The sequence below is a fragment of the Micromys minutus genome, assembly GCF_963924665.1.
Source record: "Micromys minutus genome assembly, chromosome: 10".
Taxonomy (NCBI): domain Eukaryota; kingdom Metazoa; phylum Chordata; class Mammalia; order Rodentia; family Muridae; genus Micromys; species Micromys minutus.
The window spans coordinates 40,952,372-40,968,433 of NC_137979.1; the positions used below are offsets into that span (position 1 = coordinate 40,952,372).

General features: G+C 38.8%; 1 protein-coding gene across 2 annotated transcripts in view; it reads right to left on the bottom strand.

The window, feature by feature from the left end:
• Positions 1 to 3,927: 3,927 nt before the first annotated feature.
• The window catches only part of UTP18 (UTP18 small subunit processome component), a 28,234-nt gene continuing 16,099 nt past the window's right edge, over positions 3,928 to 16,062 (bottom strand). For both annotated transcript variants that reach the window (XM_080924625.1, XM_080924624.1), the window contains 7 exons: positions 14,518 to 14,618; positions 13,842 to 13,932; positions 12,465 to 12,588; positions 10,515 to 10,689; positions 6,725 to 6,867; positions 5,466 to 5,508; positions 3,928 to 4,745 (listed from right to left, as the gene is read on the bottom strand). In XM_080924625.1, the coding sequence (XP_080780751.1) occupies positions 5,484 to 5,508; positions 6,725 to 6,867; positions 10,515 to 10,689; positions 12,465 to 12,588; positions 13,842 to 13,932; positions 14,518 to 14,618 (659 nt within the window). In that variant the 3' untranslated portion in view covers positions 3,928 to 4,745; positions 5,466 to 5,483. The remainder of the gene's footprint in view (positions 4,746 to 5,465; positions 5,509 to 6,724; positions 6,868 to 10,514; positions 10,690 to 12,464; positions 12,589 to 13,841; positions 13,933 to 14,517; positions 14,619 to 16,062) is intronic.

The window sequence follows — 16,062 nt, forward strand, 5'->3', positions numbered from 1 at the left end:
GAGAGCAGATGAGAACTGAGAAGGTGCCCACAGACTGGAGAGAATATTATAAGAGGGGGAAAATGCTCAGTTAATTAGGTGTGACAAGGAGAGAAAAATCTCAAGTTTAAAGTCTACCTAGTTCAAGTGACATTATAGGGTACAGAGAATTTGAGAAAGGAAGGCACGCACAGAAGCATGTTTGGCGTGGCTATACAGCATCAGGAGTTGCTTTTTTAAGGCACATTAAATGCAACCTCTTTGCAAATGTTTATAGATTACCTATGGCATTTACAGTGCAAACACACTATGAAATGAAACTCTTTAGCGAGCACATAAGTCTACTGGTTCAGCAGCTCACACCCAGGGCCTGCACTCCCTGCTGTAAGGACTGCTCACCAGTCTTTGTACAATTGCCAGAAACCTCCCCTTAACTGCCGCAGAAAACCAAAGCTCTGCTTCTTCTTACAGCACTGGGAACTGTGTGAAATCCAACTCATAGAATGAGGCCCGTCGGCACAGCTCAAGAGAGTTTTCACCACACTCTACCTTTTCCCTACATCTGTTCGGCATCTATTTCCTCCAGTTCAGAGTAGCAAGTTTTTTCTGTTCATGTGATGAAGATGTGGAGATGCATTTGAGTTGATTGCAAATAGCCCCAGAGTTCTTTAGAGGTGTGTGTAAGCATTTACACTTACCTCTGTCCACAAGGGGACAGAAATGCAAGTCATAGCACACATATCTCGTTCATTCATTCTATGTAGCCTCAGAGGCATAACCTACCCTCACCAGAAGCACATTCAACATTCACACTTATTTCTAGTAAGGCATGCAACTTTCGCCTATAATTTAAGGATAGGACATGTCTTTAAAAGACCAGTAATTCTACACAGCAACTTATCCCCTCACAGCTAAAGATGGCTGCCCCTAAGCAGGGACTGACTCGCAGGTATGCCAGCAGAGCAATTTCAAATAGAGACTAGTGTGAAGAGATTCTTGCATGCATCTGCAATCTCCTTGAACAACTAGCTTGGCTCTTGTGGTAAGAAAGAGAGCCTGACTCAAAACCCCAAATGTCCACGGAAGGAAACAAAGCAAAAGGCAAGAAACAGGTTCACTAATGTGTCTGTAGAATAACCTCTGCTTGGAGATTAAAACAGTGTGGTTGTTGTTGTTGAACTCGCTTAGTATTGTATAAAATCGATCTAGAGGTTTTAATGAAGTCCAATTAAAATGTAAACTCTGCCTCCATCCTCTTCTCTATAAAAATAAATTTACATATATCTTACAACTCCTGGTACCTAAAAAAAACCACACACAAAGTAAGCACGTACATAGCTTGGTGCTCATTTCTAAGACAAGCCATAATTTAACTGAAGCTAGGAACAAGGTGATGGTGAAAGGTTACAAAATGCCTCGCCTTTCAAACTCACAGAATCCACTGCTGCCCTCTGGTGGCTAAAAGAAACAAGCCACTGGTTTCAAGAACTAGCATACTATGAAATTCCTTGCTAAAAGGGGAGTATTGAAGAAAGCTTGTCACAACCAGGTAACAACTCATCTCCACAGAACATATAGTGTGGGGAAAATGCTAAACCAGACAAGATCCTACCAAGAGAGGCTGAGACTGTAGCTCAGTAGTAGAATGAGACCCCTAGCACCAGTCTCTAGAAAGGAACATTTAAAGCGGACTCCACGAAGCCACCTGACATCCACCACTCACTGCCGGCCTCTACTCCTCTATGCCCCTCTCCTCTCCTCTCCCCTCCTTCCTTCTCCCCCCCCCCCCCCCCCGCTACTACCCTCTTAACTCTCTCATGACTTGAATAACAACATTGGTGCCCCATGTGAGAAGATTAGATTTCCTCACAACCGGATATCTCCTTTCCCTAACACTGGTGCTGAAACCTTTTAACAACATTCCCTTGTTTTGGTTTAATTAAAAAAAGAATCTCAGTGTCAGTAGAAACCCTAAAAGACATCTCAGCGGAATGTGAACCCCATATGGAGTCATGTAACTGATTATAGGAAGGTTGCAAAATATTTGGCAAGAGTACAGCAACAAAAAAAATTAATTCAATGTACAGCATATCAGGCAGTGTTTCTGGCAATGCTAATTTCTATTGCACAACTTTCTGGCAGCAGTAGTCCCAAACACACGTGCACCTGGCCAAATGTCACCACGCCATCCCATGCAATGTTGCCCAGACACTGGCTCAGTGGATTTGGTGTTTTTCCTATATGTACAATTTTTTCTGCCCTTATAGAAATGTAATAACTTAATTAGGGAAAACAAAAACCTATATTTTCCTACTAGTTTTCAATATGAGTCAAATTATTTTATCTTTGTACTACTTACAATGGGTGTTTTAATAACTTGAATTGCTGACTCATTTCATAAAGAAACCATTCAACAATTTGCATTTTCCTTCTGGCCAAGGATGTTGAAGATTTTTATAATATTTTCCAGTGATTTGGGTGTCACCTTTTGAAAACTCATTTAGTTCCATGTCCTATTTTTTAATTGGGTTTTCTTGACATTTAGTTTCTTGAGTTCTTTGTATAGTCTAGAAACTGACCCTATCAGATGGATAGCTGGTATGTATTTTTCCCATTCTGTAGGCTGACCCTTAATGTTCTAAAGGTTTCATGCAGTCCACTTATTGTTGGTCTTAATACCTGCACTATTGGGGTATTGTTCAAAATCCTTTCCTTGACCAATGAGTCCAAATGTATTAGATCTTGAGTCTTATCTAATGTCTGTGCTTATCATCGGGAGATCCTGTTCAGAAAGCCCTTTCTTGTGCCAATAAATTCCATTTCCTAGGGCAGTGGTTCTCAACCTTCCTAATGCTGCAACCCTTTAATACAGTTCCTTGTGTTATGGTAACTCCCAAGTACAAAATTATACTCATTATTACTTACTAGCTATAATTTTGTTAATTTGAATAATGTAAAATATCTGATATGCACAAAAAGGGCTATAATCACAAGCTGATCATAGATCTTGATTCATTTGGAGTTGAATTTTATGCAGGATGAAAGATTTTTTTTTCTTCTGTGTAGCTATCCAGTTTGACTTTAACTGTTAAAAGGCTCTTTTCTCAAATGTTTACCATATTCTAAATGCATTCCATGCTAAGTGAACTTTGTATTAAACTGACTCCTCATACTCAACATTATACCCACAGTAAGTTTCAACCCACATCAGAGAATTTATTGTAGATGGCAATTAACAAAACCCCTTAACTACTCAAGGTACAGAAAACAAGGGGATGCAGAGTGTCCTCAAGAGAACATATATACCATATATATTCCTCCCAAGGCTTGAGGACTACTGCAGGGGTGGGGTGGGGGAAGAGAGTGTAGAGTGTGGAGAGCTTTTGGGGGCCAATTCTAGAAATTTAGCAAGAATTTGGCATTGGGCCAGGACACAGAAGTAGGTTTGGGCAGGAATTTGACATTGGGCCAGGACAAGGAAGTAAGTTCAAGATCTTGATCATCTTGATAAGGCCCTGCAAACCAAGGTCTTTGTTTACTGCCTTGTTTGTTCCTTGACTATTTTTGTTTACTGCCCCATCTGTCCCTTGACTCATCCTAGGAGTAAGGAGGTGGGCACCAAGTCCCACTCCTAGTGGAGCTGTTTGCAACTGAAAGCTACCGGAGGAGAAAAAGACCATTTTATTCGAAGTGTAGCTCCTAGGAAGTCAACCACACTCCAGTGAAAAGCCACACATTCAAGACATGGGCTGCATCAACTGGCCCTGATGGGGTCTGTTTTTGAAGAGAAGAAAGAAAAGATGACACCAAGTTGAATGGGAAAGGAAGAGAGATGGATGTGGGTTAAGAGGGAATGAGTTTGATCAAAGCATGTATAAATTTCTTTACAATACAATGTTTTAGTAATTAAAGTTTAATTAGGATTAAAACAAATTTTCCAATTTCTGAAACAGTCCTAAATATAGTTCTTACATTTTCTATAATGTATTAAGTACAACATTCTCAGTGATTACAAAACTACCAACCCTGAAAAAACAAAGATGTGCTCACTGTCTTACAGTATCAAATATTCAGCCAAGAAACAATTTTTCATATAATAAACATATACATCCATCTCTTTAGTACACAAACTTGCTTTTACCCCTAGTAAGTGGTAAAATTAAAAACATAAATGTTTATATACCAATTTTATATACCTATATACGTAGGGTTGGATAAAAAAATTCTTGAGTAAAGAATTGGCGCTAGAGCCAGGTGGAGTGGCCATTTATAATTGAGTAAGTTTATCATTAGCACTTTGAAGGCAGAAGCAGATCTCCATGAAGCCAACCTGGTCTACATAGCAAGTTCCAAGACAGCCAGAGTTACACAGAGAGAGCCTGCCCCTGCCCCCAAAGAAAAGAAAAGAAGAGAAAGGACAGACAGAAGGAAGAATTGGGGACTGGATAGTTTCAAAAGCCCTGCTCTGAAGCCTGAATAGATCTACACATAAGAGGAATATTAATGAAAATATTCACCTGTATTATTTTTTATTAACAGGTTTCCATTTCTCACACTTAGTTTCAAAGAAAATACATCCAAGTCACATTCTTGACTGTGTGTAGAGATTAAAAAGAATCATGTACACTTACTGTCAAACAAAATTATCATACATTTATTAAGACACCGCTGCTAATTTAAGCAGAGTCCACAAATCATTATCCATATATTATCACAAACACTTGGAAATTTCTGGGATGTGCAAAGATGGAATTTTTCAAATGAATCTGTGAAAAAGAAAAATAGGAAAGGTTATACAAGCTCACTTCTAACTACTAGCTATCACAAGCAATATGTGCCACCACTATAATTTTGGGAGGGAAGACAGCTAAGAATGCTTTCTTCACTTTGCTCAAGATCCTTCTATCCTTAAAAATCCTTTTCTCAGATAAAATCTAATCAGTACTCTCATAGGCTCTTCTTCAAAATCTAAGAAGGCCAAACAGTCAGCTATGGTAAAAAGGTCAGTTGCAAAGTTCAGCATCAGGATCACCCGTGTCAGGTCCAAGATGTAGCCATACAGGAAACATACCGTTTTAAACAGTGGCCAGCAAAAATCTACTTCATTCTTAAGGTCTCTGCAACAGGACAAGCCACTTAATAATGACCAAGTGAGAGAGTTTGAGGTCACACCAACTGTAGCTCTGTCAACTCTTCTCTTTGTGGGTTACACGGTCGTAACCACAGTTTTGGTGACAATTACTGAATGCAACATTTAAAATGTGACTTCAAAAGGAGGCAGACCATTGTGACTGGGGATTAGAAAGTCCCAAGGAAGGTTCAAGTTAGTTAGACAGATCTTTCTGCACCCCACTTCCCTAAACTGAAGATGTAATGCTGATGTAGAAGCAGAGACAGAGAAGTCAATTAGGTACCTCTAAACCAAATGACATCAGTGGTACCACCCTAAAACCCAAGGTACTTATTTTAAAAGAAATGTTCCTTACTTCAGAAAAAAAAAATCTTCAGAAGTCTGAGTAATGATGCAACCTGAAAAAGCAAAAGAAAACTGTTTAATTACCCACAGAGTAGTTAAATCTGACCATGGAGGAGCACTTAGAAAGATGGTGGTAGGGGTTGGGGGGTGATTCCAGTCATTCTCAACAAGCGAATGTGTTTAGACCCTTACATCATAAACTGCTATGACAGCCCCAAAGGATCAAACTGGGACTGACAAAATGCCTTCTCATCAGCCACACTAACCCCAACTACTGTCAATCCAAATCCCTAGCACAGTGAGGACAGTTTTATTCTAGAGTACAATGTGAAAAACACAATTCTTCTGGGGCTTAAAGAGCAGTTCAGTTCTTAAAAAAAAAAAAAAAAAACCAAAGATGCTCTCACAGAATTCCTTTTTTTTTTTAAAGCAATATCTGCGCTTGATCCCAAACTTCGGAAGTGAGAGTGACAAAAGTACCCTGGCATAACTCATTCTCATTTCATAAAAGGTAGCAACTTTACCCCTAGTCTGCTCTATTTTCATTTTATAACTATATTGAAAACCAATTCCCATTCCTCCTTCCTTCAGCCTGCAGCACACACAAACATAGGGTTCCGTGCAGCACTCACATCTGACACAAGGGAAACGGACTGTCATTTCAGGACAGGCTCCTACTGAAAGTTTCAGTTCTCCTTGAGATCAATCCACCTGTCAACCTGTCTATTTTAGCAATGGTGCAATTAAACTTTGCCTATGCCTGTTTTAAAAACAAGTATTTGGGCAAAGAAAAGAAACAGAGATGACCTAATTTTTGGTTCTCTTTGTGACTAACACCCTTATTTATAGTTTACAGCTACAAGGACAGAAACATCTTTTTTTTTAATTCACTTAAATTTAGTAGATTAAAAAGTGACTGTCAACTCAGCAAGTCAACCTCTCCAACTACCAAAACTTTAACAGTAGTGTTAAAGTGGCTACTTTTCCTTGATTAAAATTCTTTAAAAAAAAAAAAAAAAATCAAAGCTTGCTGGAGGAAAACAATAATTATTATACAATACACACACACACACAATTTTTACTCCTTGTGTGAATTTTTCTGCCAGTAACATATTTATGGGAAAATAATGCAGTTAGACAATGATAGGCTTGAGTATGCAATAACTAACAGAATAAATTCTTTATATAACCAAAATTAATAATACATAGTCTCTTCACACTTTCAAAAGCAGTTTATTAGAGATCTGATTTTTAAATATAAATACTTACCTATACATCAGGGCCTTGCCTTGCTCATTCCCTAAGGCAAAGTATCCACCTCTGGGAGAAAAATCCATGGTTTGAACACGAGAAACAGCACTCTTTTTAAAAACTGGAAAGTTAGAAAATACTGTACAGGAAGGAAGATGAACCTGCAGGAGATCATAAAATGCCTTAAATTACAAAAAGTAAGAACTCATCTTTCCTAATTTTTTTCCCCATTCTATCTTGACATAAAACACAGAGGTCATTTGACTATGGCACTGCACCACAAATATGGCCCATAACTCTCTCTCTGTGTGTGTGTGTGTGTGTGTGTGTGTGTGTGTGTGTGTGTGTGTGTGTGTACAAGCACACGCCTGCATGTGTAGGTCAGTGTCAGTCCTTGCCTTCTACCTTGTCTGAAGCAGAAGCTTTACACCACAGATTCTCCTGCATCTCATACTGAGTCTGGAATGGGCTCTGGGGATTTGAATTCAGGGCTTCACACATGAATGGCAAAGACTTTACCTACCATGTCATCTCTAACTTTGTTTCCTTAAATTTTTTATCACTGAGAAATTTCTTGTTTTGTGGTTTTCATTTTGATTTGTTAAAACTTGACAGCACCCTACATTTTCTGTTTTATGGTCACTGGGGATTTGTCAGTGGTCTTCAATCTACATTTCTCAATTTGCTGTAACTATTACAGCAGCTAGTTTCTCCTCTCTCAGTGGTACCAGGTAGATTCTAAGTCCTCAAGAATAACAGGCTGTTCAATAAGATCCCTAAATAAAACTGGCAGAAACATCCAAAGCACAGAGGCACAGATAGCAGCACAGAAGTATGAACATGAAAAAAGACAGCAACATGACTCAAACTGCTCAAGGCCTCTTCAACTCAAGACACCAAAACGGGGAAAACTGAGAGATTTCAGAAGCTTACTAGGCAAAAACTGACCAGAGAGCCAGCCAGGCACAGGAGAGCACACCTTAACTGTAGGAAACAGAGGCAGGCAGATCTCCTTGAGTTTCAAGTCAGACTGATATCATTAGTTCCAGGCCAGCCAGGGATATATGGCAAGATCCTGTCTCAAAAAAAAGTGGGGGAGGGGAGTGGACAAGCAGAAAAGAATCACCAACAGATTTGACCAAGAAAGAAAAACTATCAGGAATAGAGGACAAGGCTGACAAAATACTACATTCAAACACCAATAAAGAAAAATAAGTACAACAATAATACTCAAGAACTCAGATACAAGGGCTAGAGAGCTGGTTCAATGGTAAAAAGCACTGGCTGCTTGCTGCTCTTCCAGAGGACTGAGGTTCAGCTCCTAGCATGAACATGGTGGCTCATTACAATCAGTATCTCCAGTTCCAGGGGATCTGACACACTCTCTGCTAACCCTCATGAGCACCAGGCATGCAGACGAAACATATATGCAGGTAAAACACTCATACACATAATTTTTTAAAGCATTAAGAGGGCATATGGTGCAAACCTTTAATCCCAGCACTCAGGAGGTAAAGGCAAACAGATCTCTGAGTTTGAGGCCAGGCTGGTCTATAGAGCAGATTACAGGACAGCCTGGGCTGCATAGAGAAACCTTGTCTGGAAAAAACAAAAACAAACAAGGAAAGGAAAGAAAAGAGGCAAAGCTAAAATCCTAGAGAAGAAGAAAAAAGATCAAGGGTAAAACCCAGCACAAGGAATCTATACAAGAGACATGAGGTGGGAAGAGCACTAGCTAAGAAAGGATTCCCTAGAGGGAATCCAGACTAAAGGTAATGAAGGTGTGGTTAGGATCAAAAATATAAATGTGGAAATTGTGACCTGAAAAGACACTACACACAGAAAAGTCTCAAACAGGAGAACCCAGCAAAGAATATATTTGAGAAAAACAGAGGAACAAAAGCAATCTGAGAAGAAATCCAACACAGGAAGCCAGCAAATCAGTGTCACTAATGAGAGAAAAAACAAAGAACAAATGACAACCCCAATCACGTAACAAGTCACAAGTTAGTAAGTGGTTCTGAGAATCATTTAACAAGAAAAACTCAAAACCAAATTTCATTATACCCCACAGACAATAGTGACAATACGCACAACTCAGGGTATCCAACCTTTTAACACTGCAATACACCACTGTCATCTACAAATGTGTCGCACCTCGGTAGCAGCTATCATTGGACACACATGGCCCATGGGCTCTAGGTCATATTAGTTCATACAACTGTGTTACAAAGAGTATAGAGTCTAAACAAGGCAATGGTGGTGCAAGCCTATAATCCCTGCATTTGAAACATGGAAGCAAGAGGATCAGGAATTCAAGGTTAGCTTATGCTACCTGCAACCCTGTATCAACAAATCAGGAAGAGTATAAAGTCTGAAATTACAATTCTGCCTGTTACTAACTGTTGACTTTGGATAAATAAATCCTCTGAAGGGCTGTTACCAACATAAAATTGTTCTGAAGAGTTCTTTGTAAATCCTCATAAGATACACACTATTATGTAAGTCCATACTCAATGAAGTGTAAATCGACAATGTTCACATAACAGTAGCGTAACACAAAATTGCTACTCAAAGTTAGACAGAATTTGTATACCTGAATCCAAGAGCAAATAATTGTTAAATGCAGAAACTGGTTCTGAGGAGGAGGAAATTTTCAGATATGAGGGTGCCATTTAAACTGAATTCTAAGGCCGAACTAAAAACAGTTAATGTGGTCCTGAGGCCATTATTTTCAGAAACACCTTCTTGTAAGAATGGCCTTTGGATGGCAATCAGTGCCTGACTTGCTACGAATGAATAGTACACTTGGGCCCAGAAGCCCAAATCAGTTGTGTAAATGAATTGATTTATGCCTAATACCTGTTTTTACTCCTGGGCACCTAGAATTCAGCAAATATTAGGCATACATTAACACTCAACCAAAACTGTGGGCACTGGGTCTCTAATGAGCTTCACAGTGACAAACAGTATTCAGCCACACCTCACAGCTGGAGGTTATTACATGTCTACTGTTTGCCCCACATCTCACCTGTATAGCTCTTCCCTTTGGTGATCCTGCTTAGTATCCTATGGCTGTAATAAATCTAAACCATGATAGAGCCAAATTCAGGGTCCTGTGTCTTTTCATTAAATCATCAGAACTGGGGTGGTCTGAGGCCCAAGGTACTCAAACATCCCTGTCTAGAAAGCTATGTGACTTGCAGCACCTTTACTTATGGCAACTCAACTTTTCAAAATCTAAAAATTGCCTCCAATCCATTGTAGCTACAGGCCTTTAGAAAATAAGTAAAGAAAGTGCCAATTAAGTGTTTGTTTTAAATATGTTCTTTAACTTATATGTTAGAAGAAACCTCCGCAAATGAGGACCAAAACTTTAGAAATTCTGCCAATAGACAGCTTAAAATTTCCAATAGAATAGACATTGCAAAATCTGGTGGCCATTTGCACTAATGCAATGACTAGTTGAACCTAAAAGATCACAACTAGTATCTCTATGAAACGTCTTACCATTTTGCTGCTGTTGGTCTGGGCTTTTTAAGATGGATTTTTATATATACTAGACCAGCTTTCAATTCACTGCATAGCCAAGGATATAGCCTTGACTATGGGCATGTTCACCATTCCCAATTTGTCTTGGTCCCAGGACCTGAAGTATTCCTGACAAGTACTCTACCAACTAAACCCCATCTCCAGGCCAGAAGTCACTTCTGAGAATAAGCCAACACTACTTCTCTGTTATTACTCATTGTTTCAGCACAAAATTTTAAATTACCAAGATAAAATGGTAAAAAGAGTTATTTATTACCAATCTGACAGCTTCTTTCAGTTTTCTTGAAGCCACTGCCAAGATTTCTGTGGTAGGATTGAAGGCCAAGGAAGTAACACCAGTAACCAGGTTCATTATAGCTTTTATTGGCTTTGGGTTTGTTTGCTGGAGGCAGGAATCTTGATTATATATGTTTACCACTCCACTCTTAGAACTGCAAAAGAAGGAAAGGAAATAAAACAGTTTTAAAACAAAAAACTCTGCAACCTAGATGAACACACACTGGTGATTGTGGAAATAACATGCTGCAAAGAGCACATGGTTGAAGAATTCAAAGCAAGACACAGACATTCATTCTATCAGTGCAGCTTGTCTGGCTGAGCAACTTTTCAGTTGTAGGGGTAGCTACAAATCTGAACACAGAATCTTCACTTTACTTTCACAAATCAAGAATGTATCAAACATCTGCCCTGCCATGTACTTACTTGAAGAACAAGATAAACTCAGAGACTAAGACAAGCACTCTCCCACAGCACCTAATTTCCAGTACTTCCTACTGTTTTGTAGTACTGGGGACTGGCCATTCTCATTCACATCAATGCTAAAAGTAAAAGTGCTTCAGCCCTTTTGCTTCTCTTTTTTTCTATCCCTCACCCCCAGTATAGGGTTTCACTGTTGCCAGGCTGGCCTAGGAATTTTAGATTCTCCAGCTTCAGCTTTTTGAGTTTCTGGGATTAAAAGCCAGCACCAGCAAGCCTGTGCATTACCTAGCATGTAAAAGATTATCAGGCACTTACACTGAGAGCTGCCTGTCATTATCCTACAATCTAAGGCTTATCCAACCCATGCTGCAGTTGTCTCCAGGTTTTCCAGTTCTACTTGACTTCCCAGGCCCTAAACTTACTGGGGATAGTTACAAAAAGCTTCCCCAATATTAATGTTGAAGAAGTATGCTACATTTCTGATCAGCTAGACTCACCTCCCTACCCTGACTCCTCACTAAAGTTCTACTCCAGGGCAGTAAATACCTAACTAATTTATTTACAGCTCAAAGATTGTTTGGACTAAGGTCACATATATAACATCCTGTACTAACTAAAAAAATTGGACAAGCTAACATGATCTTATAAGTTAGTTTGAACTACCACTAACTATGCAATTGTTCCTCCTCCTACCTACATATGTACAAATCAGATAGAAAGATAATATAAACCATTTTTCTTCCACTAATAACCCAATTTTTAAAAATATTAAGTGCCTAGTGTGGTGGTCTGAGTAAGAATGGCCTCCACAGGCTCATTTGAATGCCTAGCCTTAAAGAAGGCTTAGAAGGTATGGCCTTGTTGGAGGAACTGTGTCACTGCATGTGAGCTTTAAAGTTTCAAAAACCCATGCCAGGCCCAATGGTTCTCCTTTCCTAATGCTGTCGGTGGATCCAGATGTAGAACTCTTAACTAATTCTCCAGCACCACAAGTGACTGCATGCTACCATTGCTCCCTGTCATAATAATGGACTAAATTCCTAAAACTACAAAAAAGTCCCAATTTAATGTTTTATTTTATAAGAGTTGCCAAAGTCATGGGATCTCTTCACAGCAAAAAAACAATGACTAAGACACCTACCATACTAACAAATGGTATCTCCAAAGATTATACTACACATAGCTAAAGAACTTAGAAAATTAATCCCAGAGTTGTATTATCTCAATGGCAAGAAGCTAAATAAACTGATAGAAACCTTGCCCGTCATCAAATGAGTATTCTAAATTCAGGAAAATATATTATGATTTAAGGTAGTCTAGCATCTTCTTTTCAAAAAGATAACAAACTGCCAATATTAATGATACATCAAGAACAATTTTACAAGCCAGAGGCTCAGCTAGGATTACTAACTTTGTACTGCTAAGCTGTCAGTAAAGTCATGTACTATCTAGTGCATTTAACTGCTAAGCATCATCTTATTAGCACAATGTGATTCTCTTCACTCACCCACAAGCCACATACTGTCCATTCTTTGACACAGCAATGCTTAATCCATATAAACTGCCTTCATCAAGAAATCTGTTAATGCACTTCCTTGAATTCACATCCCACACATAAACTTCTCCATTCTCTGAAAGTAAAAGTGAAAAGAGTTTAGCTATAATCTTGCTTAAATTTAAAACGCAAGTGAACTTACCATTTTTAGTCACCCTTTAGTAGCACAAGGAACTAAACCCTATTTCCAGAAAACTAAAATTTGAGTTGAACAAAAGTGCTATATTCCATTCAAATAACTGGAACAAAAATATGAAAAGAAAAGTATATCAACAAGCGTTAGTGTGACTATTATAGACGGCTATATACAATGTAAATAAGCAGCCTTTTAATGATGATAAATAAACTGATCCAGACCACAGAAAGCTTGCAATTTATCCAGTTTGCTTCAAGTCACCGACAAGTTGAGAATATTAAAGGTAACCAATAAGCACATATAATTTGGAGAACTAATTATGTCAGCAAGTGTACTGGTTTTGTGTATCAATTTGACACAAGCTGGAATCAAAGAGAAAAGAAACCTCAGTTGAAGAAACACTTTCATGAGATCCAACAGTAGGGTATTTTCTCACCAAGCCCATTGTGGGTGGTGCCATCCCTGGGCTGGTGGCTGCAGACTGAACAAGCCGTGGGAAGTAAGCCAGTAAGCAGCACCCTCCATGGCCTCTGCATCAGTCCTGCCTCCAGGTTCCTGCCCTGCTGGAGCTCCTGCCCTGACTTCCTCCAGTGATGGACTGTGACCTGAAGTGTAAGCCAGATTGTAAGCAAGTTCCTCCCCAACTTGCTTTTTGGTCTCAGGTGTTTCATCTCAGCAATAGAAACCCTAACTAAGATAGCAAGATAAAAAACAATATTAAACACAGAGACCACAAATATTTCCATGATGGAAAAGGCCATCTAGTTCCCAAAACCCATCAGTCTTTTTTCTTGTTCCTCCAGCACTCTCTCATCCTATTATGCTTATAGTACCTCACATTCACCTCAAAGATGGCTCCCCACTCCCTCTCATCCATTCTGTTTCTGTACACATTGTTCCAAGGTTTGACCTACACACAACCTCAAGTTCCCAATGAGAATTCAGTGAAGCTCTTGTTTTAACTATCTCCTTGAAACGTTTCCCACAGTGAAGTAAGGGTACATGCAGCAAGCACGTTAGCACTACTTATCGAATGGTTAACCCTTCACCGTTATTAGTTCTTAACTGACCTGGCAATGACAGAAAATGAATACTAATTTGACTATATCTGATTTTCTTAATAGAACAATAAATAGAAAACTATGCAGCTTTTTTTAAAATAAAACTTGAAGCATAAATACATTCGAACTTACCAGAGGAGTTATATATCCTTTTACTATCTGAAGAGAATGTGGATGCTGCAATTCTTCCATTAATCTTCATGCTACCTATCAGTTCTTTGGTCTAAAAAAATAATTATTTAACAGATATTAGAAGGCTGGTATCTATCTTCCAAAAATATGACTCTAATTTTTATTAATCTTGTGTGTACAGCTGCCCATTTATACCTGTTGTACACAGAAGCCAGAAGAGGGCAACAGATCCTCTAGCATTAGAACTACAGATTGAAAGCCAGCATGTGGGTGCTGAGAAATGAACTCAGGTTCTCTTCAAGAGTGGCCAGTGCTCTTAACCACTAAACCATCTCTCCAGCCCAGAGTCTATTTTTCTTAGTTGAAAGATTTCCCCCAACTGCCCATAGCTTCTCCCAAAATTCTACTTGAGTAGATTTAAGAACACATTCAGTGCCAGCTGTCCTAGTACAAGCCTTTAATCCTATTAGTCTGAAGGCACAGATAAGTGGATCTCTTTAAGTTGGAGGCCAGTCAGGGCTATATGGCAAAACCCTGTCTCCAAAAAAAAAAAAAAAAAAAAAAAAAAAAAAACCCAAGAACAAAAACAAAAACCTCACACTGAGTTAAAAGTTCAAGACTGTCCTTAACCCTGGCCTTAATACCAACTGGAAAACAAGAAGATTACAGGTTTCACCTTCATTGATAGCAAATGAGAAAACCCAGCAATGCCACTTATGAGCAAGAAGGATCCATCTGGGGAGACTTCAAATCGCTTCACTATTTTCTCTTTCAAGCCTAAGAAATGAGATGAAACAATCAAGATTTAGTTACTTTTAAGAACTCTGCCTACCCTCTAATAACAAGTTCGTTCCCTTACTTTTTAAAATGTCTACAAGAAACAAAGTAAGCAAAACCCAAGCTCTGAATAAATCTGATTGTATATGACATCAAAAAGACCCAAACAGAAGTTCATTTCAAAATGAATGGCAAACTTCATCTTAGTTATCATTCAACAGTTCAGCTATAGGCCAGAGAATCAGTTCTCCAAACTGTAAACAAATCAGCTCATTTGCCAAATGAAGGCAATGATACTTTAACTAAAAGGACTAGAGTAGTTTGTTATACACAGTTCATTAACAGAAAGGAAATCCACTGCCATTACAGACAGTCAAAATATCTGGGTGCCACCTATGATGAATGGCAAAATGATCTTTAATGTTGTATTTTAAAAGCGCATACTCCTAACTTTAAAGGATTAGCTTCTTGAAATAGCATACACATATCTGAAAGTCTGCTTACCCATTTAAAGAGATATATCCCTTCACAGTGACCTTATCAGAATAAGAACCAAGTTACTCACTATAAAGTAGTCTAATAGAAAAGACACATAAAAATGGGTACAAAGGGCTAACTCAAGGGAAGGGAAGGAGAAAGCCAGGGAGAAGGAGCAGAATAGACTTCCCATTATCACTCATTTGTACATAATGGGGATGAGGGTGTTCTTCAAGACTAAGGCAGTCTTTAAATCAGTTTGTAGCCACAGTTTGATCTTCCTGCCAAGTGCAGGGATTTTAGGTATGCACCAACTATATGAAAAAACAAATCTTTAATTCAAGCTGCTAAAGTGCAACTACTGTACTAATTGGGCCTTCTAGCAGAACTGGCCGAGGCTCCTGCGGACCACCTCTAACTGCTTAAGTTATAAGCCTTGACAGGTTAATGGGACATAAAATCTGAATCAATTCTGTTTTCATTGTTCAAACAAGCATTTATGCCACCAAGAGTTCACATACAAAAACTTTAATATCCTACTCAGCAATTTCCCACCTTAATGAAATATTCTAAATTTCTTGAGTGGATTGAGTTAGTAGTTTTATAGAGCTGGTGATATTTCTCAGCGGTAAAGCACCTGCCTGGCAGGATCAAAGCCTCAGAGTAACAAAAAATTTTTTCTTAAGTATGGTATACTTTTGTTTCCTTCACTTTCTCCTTCTATCATAAGTTATAAAGACAGAACCTAGTCATCAGACTTGGGCAGCAAGTAAAACTTTTATCTGCTAAGCAATCCTGCATGCCCTGCTTTGGTTATTGTTGTTTTGGTTGGTTGTGGTTTTTTTTTTTTAAGTATATGAGTGTTTTGCCTACATGTATGTGTGTGCAGTACCCTTGGAGGCCAGAAAAGGGAGTTGGATCCCTTAGAACTGAGCTTAGAGATGGTTTTGAGCCGTGGCTATGGAAA